The 14,032-nt window shown below is 35.3% G+C and overlaps 5 protein-coding genes across 5 annotated transcripts; 3 read left to right on the plus strand and 2 right to left on the minus strand.

Moving 5' to 3' along the window:
• Positions 1-1,751: 1,751 nt before the first annotated feature.
• RO3G_04410 (uncharacterized protein) lies at positions 1,752-2,789 on the plus strand (the record flags this gene model as incomplete). Its single annotated transcript, XM_067659000.1, has 6 exons — positions 1,752-2,084; positions 2,122-2,221; positions 2,266-2,365; positions 2,412-2,445; positions 2,474-2,493; positions 2,588-2,789. 6 exons carry the CDS (start codon positions 1,752-1,754, stop codon positions 2,787-2,789), a joined length of 789 nt encoding a protein of 262 aa, XP_067515101.1.
• Positions 2,790-2,898: 109 nt separating this feature from the next.
• On the minus strand, positions 2,899-6,749 carry RO3G_04411 (uncharacterized protein; the record flags this gene model as incomplete). The annotated part of the gene is made up of 5 exons (XM_067659001.1): positions 2,899-2,946; positions 2,999-6,086; positions 6,144-6,261; positions 6,319-6,355; positions 6,417-6,749. The coding sequence occupies 5 exons, from the start codon at positions 6,747-6,749 to the stop codon at positions 2,899-2,901; spliced, it is 3,624 nt and encodes a 1,207-aa protein (XP_067515102.1).
• Positions 6,750-7,454: 705 nt separating this feature from the next.
• RO3G_04412 (uncharacterized protein) lies at positions 7,455-7,859 on the minus strand (the record flags this gene model as incomplete). Its single annotated transcript, XM_067659002.1, has 3 exons — positions 7,455-7,472; positions 7,584-7,751; positions 7,815-7,859. The coding sequence occupies 3 exons, from the start codon at positions 7,857-7,859 to the stop codon at positions 7,455-7,457; spliced, it is 231 nt and encodes a 76-aa protein (XP_067515103.1).
• A 2,645-nt stretch (positions 7,860-10,504) lies between these two features.
• On the plus strand, positions 10,505-11,047 carry RO3G_04413 (uncharacterized protein; the record flags this gene model as incomplete). Its single annotated transcript, XM_067659003.1, has 2 exons — positions 10,505-10,652; positions 10,881-11,047. 2 exons carry the CDS (start codon positions 10,505-10,507, stop codon positions 11,045-11,047), a joined length of 315 nt encoding a protein of 104 aa, XP_067515104.1.
• A 1,780-nt stretch (positions 11,048-12,827) lies between these two features.
• RO3G_04414 (uncharacterized protein) lies at positions 12,828-13,568 on the plus strand (the record flags this gene model as incomplete). Its single annotated transcript, XM_067659004.1, has 1 exon — positions 12,828-13,568. The coding sequence occupies one exon, from the start codon at positions 12,828-12,830 to the stop codon at positions 13,566-13,568; it is 741 nt and encodes a 246-aa protein (XP_067515105.1).
• Positions 13,569-14,032: the final 464 nt, after the last annotated feature.

A 14,032-nucleotide genomic window follows, 5' to 3' on the forward strand; every position in this document is an offset into this window, starting at 1 on the left:
GTTTTTGTCAGTGCCCCTTAAAGATAAATTGAATCAAGAATGAGGGAACTATCAGGTTGGATCAGTACAATTTTCCTTTGAACAATCATGTCTTAAACAGAGTTCATTCTAAACATGATTCTCTTTACTCGTTATCACTTTCCAGATACTTCTGTATCATACTTGTTCCACATCTTCTTACATCTCATCTCGATACGCCTTTCTTAAATTCCTTTCTTTTCTAGATTAGGTTTTTTTTTAAAAAAGGTAAGCTAAAATAAGTTTTCTGCTTGGAAAAATGTCTCTTTTGATGCTGCCTTTGCCAAATAGTAAGCAAAAAGGATACATTAATTAATAATATATACACTAGCCAAAAATAAAAATAAATATAAACAGTATAGATATTTGAATTGGTATCAGCCCTGCATTAGTTCCTTTTCGATCGTTCTTTTGTAGACCCAGTCCTATCTTTTTTCAATGCTGGTATCCAACGGAAATTTAATTTTTATGTGGATTGGTGTCATGCCAATCGTTGGTACTCGTGTAACTAAAGGAAGGGCCAGTCTCCAACTGAAGATGTCAAATAATTCATTTATCCGGTGAGTTGATTGAAACTCATCTTGAAGAAGTAATACGCGCTTTAAAAGTGTGTTTGTGTGTGTAAATCACATTCGTTTTACATCATTTGTCGCAATTATAAAAGTTTGATTTTACACAAGTACCTCGTGATGAGTATAGCTGAGTGTCTGTAATCATCTGGAAGAATAATGTGAAACCAGTTCTTGTCAGACATAGACATGGTATATTAAAAAAGACGGTTGTCCTCTATTCTACAATCCATTTTCATGATTTTCTTCTTTTATTTGTTACACATGCACTCACACACAGACATTCTGCATATGTTTCTGACTTCTTTGTCTGTCATTGATATAATGTATTCCGTAGGACAAAAAAGCTTATGAAAAAATACAAGCCTGTTTATTGTTTACTATTCAATTCAATAAAAACGTGTGTCTGTCAAATAGATACTTTTCGGTTATTTTTTATTTTATTTTATAATATTTTACAAGGAAAAAGTAAAAAGAAAATGGATAAATTTTTATTAAAAAAAGAATACAAAAAAAGGACTTATTACCATAAATATATAAAACCATTTATTTTATTTTGTTGAGGAAAAATAAAAAATAAAGAACTTTAAATTTATTGTGTATTGTAATACAAAAGCTATCCAAAACCTTGTAAGCACGGACTTGGTATTTTCATGCAGTTTAGTTTATATTTTATTTTTCTTGGTTTACACGTCGTTTTATATTATTTTGTATAGAAGCATCATTTAATAATAACTTGATCTTATCTAATGAAGATCATTTGGTTAAAAAAGGAGAAAGAAAGAAGAGAAGCAAAAGACAAAGAATTTTCAGGTATTTGGTCTAGAAATAACCGAACTTTGTAAAACAAAAAATCTTTTTTTTTTATTCGGAGACTACGTAATCGGATGATGTCAATTAATAATTATCGCTTGTTTAAGCATAAAAGCAACAATAATAACAAAGGACCTGATCGTTATTTGATCTACTTGCTTATCTAATTTAATATGCGTTATAGTCATTAAATGAAGGAGCCAAATTAGTACACAATCTATTTCATAATGAAAAATAATAACGAATTGTCAAGGTCACACCAAGTGTTATACACACAATAATAAGAGTTTTTTTATTTATTTGTTTTATTTATTTTTTCTTTTCTTCTTTAAACATATTATTTAAATGACAATGATTTCTACATTTTATCATACCTTTTCAAAAGATGAGAATTATAAAAATAATCCAAATGATAAAGTGGATGAAACTGAAGCTGGTTCTATTCTTGTTTCTATGGCAAATCAAAACAACCAGCGTAGCAGACCTATACACAGTACGATGTCTATTCATAATTTACTTGATTTGAATGAAAGTAAAAAGGAATATAAGGCCTCATTGATGGTACGAGGAATAAAAATGATTCATAAAGAGGCTCAAATGATGAATAGGATTCAAGAAAAGGGCAATACACGAGTTCATCCAACTACCATTCTTCACTATCTGAGAATCAATCTGATGGACACTGTAAGTGGTAAATCAGTAAATAAATAGAGTATTAAAGGATTCAGTAGCTGTACCCTCTACACCTCCTTCGTATCATTCACACTTGCACAAGACGCATGATCCTAAATATTCATTAGGAGGAATAGTGACATTAGATGGTATGTGTTCAGTAGATTAATCTGTATTCATCCTTTTTTTATAGCTCGTATACAACCGTCAGGAGAACAACCTTGTTTTGGACATCATCCGAGCCTTTTATTTCAATCAAATCATACAATGCAGCCTCCTCCATATCAAAAAGAGTAAATAAGATATCAAAAAGAATTTTATATTAATCTATCGCGTTAGATTCATCATACAAAAGAAACAAGAAAAACCTATAGTAAAAAAAAAATTAAAAGAATCTATAGGTAACAAACAGTCAAATACGGTAAGTCGCATTCATGTTTTATATTTGATAATAATAATGCGCTATAGAAACAATATCCAAAATATCGGCGAAATGCAATTCATACATACATTAGTTATATGACATTTGCAGATCTCATGCGTCGTAAAACAAAGCAGCAAGAACAAGAACAGCAAGCTCCTATCGGAAACAATACATCATTTCCTTTTCATCAACAGTCCTTAACCAATTCAATCATAGATCAACCACTAACAGCTTTTCTTCATCAACCCTCATCATCATACAACAATAGTTGTCATTTAAAAAATATTAAATAGCATTTGTATATATTATATCTTATCATTCATTCTTGTTGTATAAAAAATATATTTCTTTTCTTTTTAAAATTGTATTTACACAGCATACATATTTTATTTAAAACGTACTCTAATGGTTACGAGGATATTGACAGTAACGATCCTTGATACTCACAACCTACACGTTTTGATTAGATTGAATTCATCCTTATTTTCTGTTTGTTACTTACTTCAATAATACCCTCAACGGATGTATTAATGTGATATTGATGTTCTTGTACATCATAAACCAAATGACTTTCTAAAACTTTACCCTTATAATGACGCTTCTTTGCTTGATCCCAAATCAATTCACTTCGACGCCATTCAAAATCAAAGGGTGGTGTTCCAATCAAGTCAACAACCGCTTGAACCATATCACCTTCACGAATATTCTCAAGGATTTCTCTACCACCACTGACACGAGATGACGGTACCTCATGAATAATATGAGACAAGTCCTTGGGGAACGAACGACATTTGTTTCTTTGATCGCCTACGGAGACAATCGTCACATTACCCGGTTTGTCTGCAATCATTGAAAGTCGGGAGGTAGTTGATTTAACATACTCTTTTTTATCGTTAAAGAGATAAGATATCGTGAAGGGGGCAACACCAGCAAGCGAGAATTCAAGGTTATCTCCCACACAGACATTGTTGCAAACCTCTACAGGGGAAATAGTGGCGATATCAAGCGCATTCAATTTGATATGTGTCGTCTCACTTTCAGATACAACCGCACCACAGCCATTAGCGTCCTTTACTCGGAGCAATTGAAGGTGGTAATCGCCTGCAGATGTTAATTCCTCAGGCAGTCTTATCTTGTGTCTGTTGGTCATAATATCCGACAGCGTAATCACACGGCCATTCAATTCGGATTGATGACGAATACCAAGCTCTACTGTAAAAGGTGCTTGACCAGTCAATTCGACTTCTAAAGGCTGTGTGTCTTCAAACATCAGATTGTCGCCTACGCACATCTCATAGTGTTGACGAAGTGTACGAGTACTGAATTGAACAGTTGGGTTTGCATGTACCGTCTGCTGAACCTCCATATCATGCAATTTGAAGGGATCTGAGTAGCGTTGATCGGCTAATGTCTTGAATACATATCGGTATCGACCACCTGTATTCGTCTTCAAGGGCAAATGAACACGCTGAATACCTGTCGTAATCTCTTCAGTGCCTAAATGTTCAAATTTTCTTTTGTTAGGCATTTGATAGTATTCGTCATAGGAGCAGTAGAAGGGTCCTCTTCCAGAAAAGACAATATCAATCGCATCATGGTCGCCTTGACAGACAGGAGCTCGTTCATAGATAGAGGCAGAGATTTGCTCTGCTTCACCTTCAGGAATTGTGATTGCCGGTTTATCAATCCATTTGACTTCGTAGCGAGGACCTGCAATATCACCTCTGCACACAGCGTCCTCCACATGTAGCAGCTCATAGTGGCCTGTATTCTTGACGGTGATCTGGGCATTAGGGTCCTTGAACGTCTTGGTTGTCTTACTCTGATCACCTTGTTCAACGTTGCGGTATGTCACAGACCAAGGGCCATCACCTGTAAGACGAAGAGGTAGATGGGCAAAGGATCCCTCTGTCACCTCGATTACTTTATCTGATGCGTCATAAGTGTAGAATGAAGCCGTCGGGCGGTCACGACGAACGTTCACGGTATAATCGCGGGCTTCAAGATCTTTGACACAAAAGTTGGCATCTTTTATCTTGCTAAGTGAGACAACAAAATGGCCAGGTTGATCAAAGGGGGGTAGATGAATAGTGTACTTGTTGTCTGTTACAACATCAGTATACAGCTGATCTCCAATCGTCCATGATAACTCAAAGGGTCCATCTCCATTCAAATCGACATCAATACTCACGTCATCTCCCAAGCATGTATGCGTTGAGTGAGATTGACGACGACCACTAAATTTGGCATCAGGTTGAGGATGTACGATTTGATGGATGGGTTTAATACCAGTAGAATGATCCTTATAAAACTTGTCGCTCAAAGCACTAATTTCATAAATATATTCACCACTTGACTCTGGCAAGTAAGAAAAGATGTGTCGTGAACGATCCACTTTTTCTACTCTTCTGTCAACCCGTCTCTTCTTTGAATGTTTGTCAACCTTAAAGATGGAGTAGACCAAGGTGTAAGGAGGTGTTCCAGTCAATTCAGCAACAAACTTCATGCCCACTTCGCTATCACCGGCACATTCGGATGCAATGGGAGTTGAAGTGACTTTGACCGATGGATGAGGAGGCTGAACAACCTGGCAAACAGAGGGAAGCATGACTTGCCCCTGACAGTAATGATCTCTGATAGACATCAGACTGTATTCTCCAGGTTCATCAGCAAGAATAGCATGGTCTTGATGACGATTCAAGGTGACAGAATGAGGGTATTGTTCACTTGTATAAGAATAGTTCAAGTGGAAGGGTGCTGTACCCTCGAGTTTCATAGGCAATTGAGCATGTTTAGATCCAATCAAAAGATTCACAGGGTCTGTTTGACTACATTCAAACTTGACAGTAGGGCGAGGATGAACCGAAAATGATTGAGGCTGGCTCTTGGTAAGATCTATAACGTTACCAGCACCATCAGTAAGACGAGAGAGGTGATAGGCCTGGTTGGTGGCTGAGATAAACTTCAAGTTCAAAGGTACGGATACATGTTGCGTAGTTCCCCAAGTATAATCATTGTGTTTTTTTGAGGAAAAAAAAGAAGGATCTGCAGAAAGCAATCCGTTGTGAAGTAGTTGAAGAGGTGATTCAAAGCCTTCAGGTTGAACGCGTTCTAATTTGAGGTGTGTCTCTTGACCGTTTTCTATCTTTCGATCATATTCAACCTTAAAAGGAGGTACACCAGTGATATCAATCTGGAGTGTTTCCTCATCATCCGTACAGTAATCTGCACCTGCCACAGGCTTGAAACTGGCTGTGGGACATGTAAAGATAAATAGCAGTCGATCATATAATCTAACATCCACATTGTCTGTTGATATGATTTGCTCTAGTTTGTATACACCAGGTCGGGAGAGCTTAATGTAGTAATACTGAACACCTTCTTTTGCTTCAGATATTTCTGTGGCCCTCTGAATATCTCTGCCTTTGTATACTTGTACCGTCTTTTCATCTGTATCAAATTCATAACGTGCAATTGATATCGATCGAGGTACAGTATTGTTTAAGATGATGGGTATATACACGTGTTGGTAGTTAGCATCATAAGGAGATATACAATAAAAGTCATTATTTGCATTCAACTTGGCAGTTCTAGTAGTAAAAATTATTAGTATATTACGGACAATAAAGAGTTATCCTTCAACTTACCCATAAGGAAGAATATGCACTGCATGTTTACCCAAAATGTGAGAAGAATTTTGTAAAATATTTTTTACATTCACCATTCTTGCTTGAGATACACTAATCTGCTGACCAAAGACATCCCCTAATGTATGCAATGGTCAGTGACAAATAGAGATTTATGTCGTTTCTACATTATTACCTAAAAAGTTTTTAAAGAATATACCAGCAAATCCAACCTAATGAAATCAATTAAGTTAGTGATTTTTGTTTTACTGTTGTTATTTTATATGTTCATACACTAGGAACAGAAAACAATGCAAGATCAATCCAGAATAATATAAAAGTTAAAAGTAATGTCTTGGGAGCTGTAAATTGTAACCAAGGAATTTTAGCAATATACAGTGCAAGGAAATAGAAAGCATCAATCAACCACCACTTGAGTAGGATACCGTTGTATTGCTCTGGATAGGAAGCTCGATAAACCGAAAACAAATCAGCAGTTTTCCATGCTTGTAATGCGACGAATATGGATGCAGCCCAGCGACGTTGAACAGGAAAGTCGATGGTGGATGAAGGTATCAATGCCCTTTTGTGAGCTTGAGGGGTAGGTCTACCTTGTGTGGGAGGCATAACCTTTATTGAATAATTTCGGTTCTGTTGAAATTAAAAAAAAAATCTTGTTTTAAAATTGATTTGACTATCCTTTTTCTTTTCTTGAAGGAAAAAGGTAAAGGAGAAAAGTGTTTGTGAAATGTGACAAACAAATCAAGAACGGAAACACGAGACTGTAGAAAGAAACGCGTTAAAGTATAGAAAAAAAAAAATTTGACGAAGTCATTCTTTTGCTGCCGTCACCCAATCATTTAATTTGCATCTCCGAAAAGCCTTTTGGGGTAGCGCGTCTAAATTATTGTCCTTTACCTTTTTTTGTAAGAGAATAACAAATAGAATGGCGAAATTTGAAAATAGAGATGTGGGCATTAGATTCGTCTACTATTTTTATGAAATATATGAAAAATCCAGCTAATTTCAAACTTTTTAGGCAGACTCTCTTGAATTTCAAAATTGAAAATTGCTTCTCTTATACAGTTTTAAAAAGGGGTATTTTGTTTTTGGTTTATTCTATTTTTGTTTTCTTGCTTTTCATCTTCAAATGTGTATCATTCATAAATGGATAAGAAAGTAAGAGAATTTATTCAAAACCTGTTATTTTATTGGTTGAAATTATTCTGTGACCTTTATTTGTCAAAGCCGAGAACACAAATTTCCTGTGAAGCGTCAGATACCGTTATTCTTTTAATTTAAGTGCATATCAAAGAGTGGATAAAATTTTCATTATTGTTTATTTTCGATCTACAATGAAGAAAATAAAAATTTATATACAAATTAAAGGAGAGACGATCCCCAACGTTCGATAGGTGGTCTATAAATTGGCGTCATGCCTGTACAAATGCTGCTTTTTACTTCATGATTCGAATTTAACTGAGAAGAAACATAAGATCCATTTGATGGATTACAATGTGATAATGTCATGCTTAATGGTGGTGTTGTAGGTCTTGGTGGTAGAGTAGCTTCAGTCATTGTATGATCTCGTAATTGGCCGTGAATCTGCAAGCGCTTACCGCTATTGTCCTAAAAAATTAATTCATTTAATTCAAATGTCTAGTGTCTATTATACATTGATACAAGACTTACTTCACTCAATTCATTCTTACGCTTGAAGGATTGGTTGGTATTCATGTTTTGACTCCCTGGAAAAAGAAGAAAAAAAAAAAAAAAAAAAAAAAAAGTTTGCGACTATTCACGATCATATTTATAGACAAGCAGTCATTTTTTTTAAATGCTTTTCCGAAACATTGAAAGATGGTTGAGTTTGCTTTGTATTTGATTGGACTAATGTCTTTTTTTAGTTGATTCCTTTTCTCCATATGGCATTAATGTTACACACATTTAGGTATCAAGAATATTGTTATTGCAGTCAATTTTACTTTCATATTTTCATATGCGCAGTACTTTGACAATAGAAGGCGGAATAAAAAAGATTTTGCGGCTGACTTGAACTTTTGTCTTCAACTAAAAAAAACGTTACAAAGTCATATGAAGCCATTAGACAAATAACATTCTAATGAGAATGCTCAAATCTTGTACACTTAACATCATTCCTTTTTGGAGAAAAACACTTGCTTCATTATAAAAAAGTTAATAAAAAAGCTATATCTGCTCAAATATTACATATTTTAACTCTCTTATAGATAAGGCTTCATTAAACGCTCACTATATTAAAATTCCAATAGTCAACCCTTTCTATTTAAAGAGAATTGTAAAAAAAAAACTGTAGGTCACTTTAAAGGAAAGGTTAATCATTATTCAATTATATGAATATATATGAATGCCTGCCAACCAATAAAAGTATTTTGTTATTCACTTGAACGTTATGATTGCTTTACTATGTTAATTGTAATGAACAAATAGTCCTATACAATATATCTTCACTTTCAATATTACTTATTGTTTTTATCCAACAATTTGTGATTTCCAATATAGTATAGCAATAAACAACTTTATACCATCCGCGGTACACAGTAACGGATAGAAATATCATTTAAATAGGAACTGGTTTGCGTGCAAGCATATGGCATACATACTTTATAAATTTATCACTAAAAGGAAAACAGCTGATCGCCTATTTTTTAATCTTCATTTATCTAAATATTTAATACTCCAAGTTGGTAGAGCATAGATTAGAAAGTTAAAAAATCTGTGTAATGCAGTAGGTGGTGTTCTCCAACATCAGTTCCTATCAAAAAGTTTTTGTGCATAAAGGCTACTTACCTCAACTCAATCTCTCAATAGTAGAAAGTATCAATGATTTAAGCTGCTTATGGCTTCTATGCGGTTTATTTTTATCTTTATTGAAAAGCATTGAAGGTGTAAAGATAAATGAGCACATCTGTATTATCCTTGAACAGCATAGTTTTTTTTTTTGACTTTGTATACAATGAGTTGAAAACGACAATATATTTTGCACGTTAGCTTTATTTTATTTTAATAACCACCCCATTTATCACTGCCCTACCCATTTGTACTTACTGTTTATTTAATATGAGAATCTGCAGTACAACTATTTTGGAAGCATAAAATACTTTTTTTTTTCATAGAAAGACAATAGTCAAAGAATGAAATAAAGTGTCTTATCTATCCCTGTCAGTCTGCTAGAGTAACTTGTGAACAAGCTTCTACAGTTCAAGGAGTCAAAATGTCGCTGCCGTCAAAAGGTCATCTTTTAATATTATATTTATTTAATAAATAACCTGAAGTTGAAACATACAACATAGCCAAATATGAGTCTTTTCGATTTTTTGAACAGTAGTCATCCTTTTATTTGCTTTTCTTATTAAAGAACAACACTATTTACGGCATTAAATACGTTTAAACACAGATTTTTATTAAAACCTCTATTGGGCGCACGATTACAATATTATATCTTTCCCGCCTGAGGCAGGTCAAAAGGAAGGGAAATTGGTAACTAAAAAGCCCTTTTGGATTCAAGGGTAAAAAGGCTGTGGAAAGAGTGAATGGGGTCAAGTGTAAGATACACTAGTGAGAAGGAGAGGAGGGGAGCCATTCTAAGAGTCTTTGCCCGAGGTGAGTGGGCGGAGTAGGCGGATGCTTAGTGTGATATAGGTAATCGAGTTCATATAGGATTGTGCATATAATTGGCCAACGGAGGGTCCAAGAGAGTGTTGTGTTAAAGGAGCGAGGTTTCCTGGCAGGTAGTATATTTAGAAGGAAGGACAATGGGTCGGAAATAGTTTCGGGCATCATGAGTCGACGGTGCATCTGAAGGCAGTGAATGGCATGGGCTTTTGTGAAGGACTGGTCAGGGTGCCGAGGACAGGTTTTGTATCGGCCACCAGGGAGCCATCCCAGGCGCCAACGTATACAGCGGCTTCTTTCAGACTTGGACATAGGTAGCCATAGAACAGGGTCAAGAGAGATAATTGGGCGACAGTGCATAAGGAGGACGGAGGCATTCATAGAACGTTTGTGGTTGAGATTGTCTTGGCGGTATTCTCGCTGTATTGAACGTAACGAGCGGCGATCCAGGGACTCTGGGTTTGAGGGGCATCGCTTCCAAATGGGAGACTTAGAGAGCTTGTACCATTGAGAGCAGCTACTGGATTGGCGGACAAATGGAAAAAGATGGTGTAGCAGAGCATCTTCTGGTAGAGTAATACGGCATTAAATACAAATCAAGCGAAAAAAGAAGTGTAATTTGAGCCCTCCAGCTCAGGAGAGTCCATCAACCAAAAAGCCGAGAGGTAAACAAAAATTTTTATACGAAATTGTCATCAGTCAATAGAATAAGACTACAACATACATATATGGCAATCGATGCTTCAGGCTTTCGAGCAATTCAAGGAAAAATTTATACTCAAGAAGACTTTGGTAATGATTTCGAACCTCCATTAAAGTCTGCTTTCAATTATGTACCATTTAGTGATCCATTTGAAGGTTTCAAAAAGAATTCAGGTATATTTTGCAATAACTTGTGTTTTCTTTACATGAATAAGCAAACTAATACAAATAAAGTTAAACAAAGGAAAGTTTCCCATCAATAATAAAAAGACAATCAAGGCAAAGAAGAATAAGCTTAAGGAGGAGGTATCGCATACATCTGCAGCGCTGGAACAAGAACAAGTTCTGAACGTATTTGTTATTTCGCTTATTGGATCATACAAATATTACAACAAATCACAGATGATAATAATGACAAAGACTACTATACTGCTACTGCATTTGCTAGTAAAGGTTCCAATAATCAAGAAAAGAGGACTTCTAAAACTGGTCAAAAGAAGAAGGGCAAACAAGTAGCTCTTGAAATTGCCGAAAAAAAGAAGCTCAGCGATCATCTACAAAGTCAATGAAATGATCTACTTATGGTGGAACCGATCGTGTAAGATCTTCTAGCTCCAAATATCCTTATCATGCCAGAAGCAGGCAGAAGCACTTCAGGAATTTACAAAGACTTCAGTTATCAAGGGAAATTTGAACAACACTCGCAAGGATGCTGATATAATTCTAGAAATCCAAAAGCTAGGTTAGTCAAGTTTAATTTCAAAAGTTATATCAAAAAATAAAAAGCGACTTATGAGATTGTTAAAAGATTATTTGATGAAAGTATGAAGTGCAACAGTAACAGTTTTGTGGATGAAAGGAAACAAAGCTGTGACAATAAGTAAAAATAGATTCCGCTTTCTCCAAAAGACAGCAAGTCACCTATCTCCAACAAGAAAAGAAGAGTTGCTTAGGATCATGGCTCTTTTTCTAAATCTACGCAAGGAGAATTCCCTATTCCTACCAGACGAATTACCAATGCTATAAGTAGATGTCAAAGGATTCACAAAGGAAAGCCGGATCTGTCTATGCTGCTGACGTTTTTTTTTACTAGTCAAACATGTAATCAGTGTAAAACCAAAAGATGAACAAATACTATTTTAGTTGGATCAAAATGAAAAGTTCGTGCAGTCCTCAAGTGTAACTCTTGTAGCATCACATGGCTGCCAAAAAAATACACTATATTCTTACATACATGCCACAACATAATAATAAAAGACCTCCTGAATACATGAATTCCCCTTCTTCTGAGGATTGTATGAGAACTCCAGAACGGGTTCTCATCCCTTATCTAGCGAGTAAGTTGTATATAATGCTTGTTGTGATGATCTCTTATTAGCATTCATTTATGTATTTATATCTTTGGGTATCTCTCTTTTATTTTCACTGCCTGTTCTATCTCAAACTACCTCAACTAGGCTAATTATTATCAAAATTTCACCACTCTGTTTCCAAATTATTTCATCACTTTTTCCTAAATTATTTTTTATTTTTTCTAAAAAATTCAAAAACACAGTGGATACAAAATGACAATTTAATTGAATAAACACTAAAATTTTCATCCATAAAAAAAAAAAAAAAAAAAATGACAATTTAATTGTAAAATTTAATTTAATCGTATAAACTTCCATACAAAAAAAATGAGCAGAATAAAAAATAATAATCAAGATGCAACATTCAAAAAAGAGCAAACACCATCAAAGTGGTCTATACGGCTAGAGCTTCTGAGTTGTATGCTCATTGTTGCATTCAGCTACACGCCTTCTGCAGTAGTTTGTAAAACATTACTATAGCTTCAAACATAGTACTTTTAAACCATCCTAAAAAACATTATACGACTCTTAATTGGATAATCTAAAAATTACAAGTTAAAAGTCCATGATTCAAATTAGATGAAAAATACATGTACCAATATATTCAAAACGATCTCCTCTCCCTTTTTTTTTTTTTGTGATTCTACAAAAGGAATTATTGTGTGCGACGTTGCTTATATTTAGCTGCAACTTTATCATAAGATTCCGTGTAACGGAGTATTGTATAATAAAGAAAGGACAAAAAGCATAAAATGAAACAGAAAATACAAAAGAGATATGGAAAGATGATGATTTTGTTTTATTTCAATTGAATTGAAAAAGACAGAAAAACCAAGTTTCTTTAGGCTTATTTATTTTTATGTGTAAATAAGAAGGCCCTTTTTCTGATTTTAAAAGGTTGTGTGCCCAACTTTCAAACCGAAAAGTTGTTTAGAAAATACGTTTTTTCTTTCCTTTTTTTAATACCCTTTACTTCATTTCTATTTTTACTCTTGAAATGTCATTTACCAACAAACTAAAAGAAGGTTGGTTAGCAACCCCACCACCGACTTGTCCACCAAAATCAAAAGCGCGATATTCTTCTGTCTGGAATCGATCCAAGAGTCGATTGAAGGCATCTTCTTACGTTGACATCCTGAGCGATCGGCAAGATTGGCTGGATGGCTACTCACAGAGCGATCCAAACCTTAATGATAAGCATTCAATTCAAAGAAAGACCAAGTCCTTAAGGGACACAGGGGCAAAAAAGGAACAAAAACAGACAAAGAAAACGCCAGGCTCCAAGCGAAGCGCTTCTTTGGGTTACTATCAAAAGAACGAGAGCAGATCATCCAACAGCTTATCTGATTATCAAGGATATTCTCGTCAAAGCAGCGTTACATCTTCTTCAGGTCGCTCGTTTACTTATTCACCACCGCCACCTTGTATCAGCCAATCTCCATCTCCATCCAGTATCCCACCAGTACCACCAATGCCCAAACAACTTCGAGTATCTTCTTTAAGCCAAGTAGGTGGAAAATCTAGTAGGTCCACTTCTGATTATATGGCTAGTTTCAGTCAGGATTTAGCAGAGATAGAGAGTGATATCAGAATATTGGAAATCCAAAGGGAAAGACACTCACAATTTATGGCACAGCAAAAAGAGGAGATCAAAAGAATGCAAAAAGAATATGAAGAATCATTAGTTCAAAAAGAGTCAACCAAGAAAAGCCAAGGTCGTAGACGAGGCAAGGTATAGTTCTACTCTGTTGGGGCATGTTTTTTTTCTTTTGGTATATAACGTTCCTTTTATGTATAGACATTGCCAGGAAGCTTAGCCACTCCACCGCCACAACCTAGTAAGCTACTGCCTCCCATGATGCTCAACCCAATAGAAATCAATATACCCACAAAACCAACTCTTCCTGCCAATCTAAAACTTCGCCAGAGTCTCTCAACAGATCTTCTCAAGTCAACTCAAAAGGAGTCTCCTCCTCCTCCTCCTATACCCAGGCGAAGCGAATCGTCATTACCAAAGGATATAGCAGAAGGTGCGCGGTACCCAAAGAGTGTCTATACTGCCTTAAAATATTACGGAAAATACTTGTCCGAATATGAAAAGAAGGAGATTCAAGATTATCCAGAGGTGTATTTTGTTGGATCTCAGGCAAAGATAAAGTACAAAGGAAGAGAAACAGACGATGAACGAGGAAACTATCGAAT

Source organism: Rhizopus delemar, genomic scaffold (assembly GCF_000149305.1).
Source record: "Rhizopus delemar RA 99-880 supercont3.3 genomic scaffold, whole genome shotgun sequence".
NCBI lineage: Eukaryota > Fungi > Mucoromycota > Mucoromycetes > Mucorales > Rhizopodaceae > Rhizopus > Rhizopus delemar.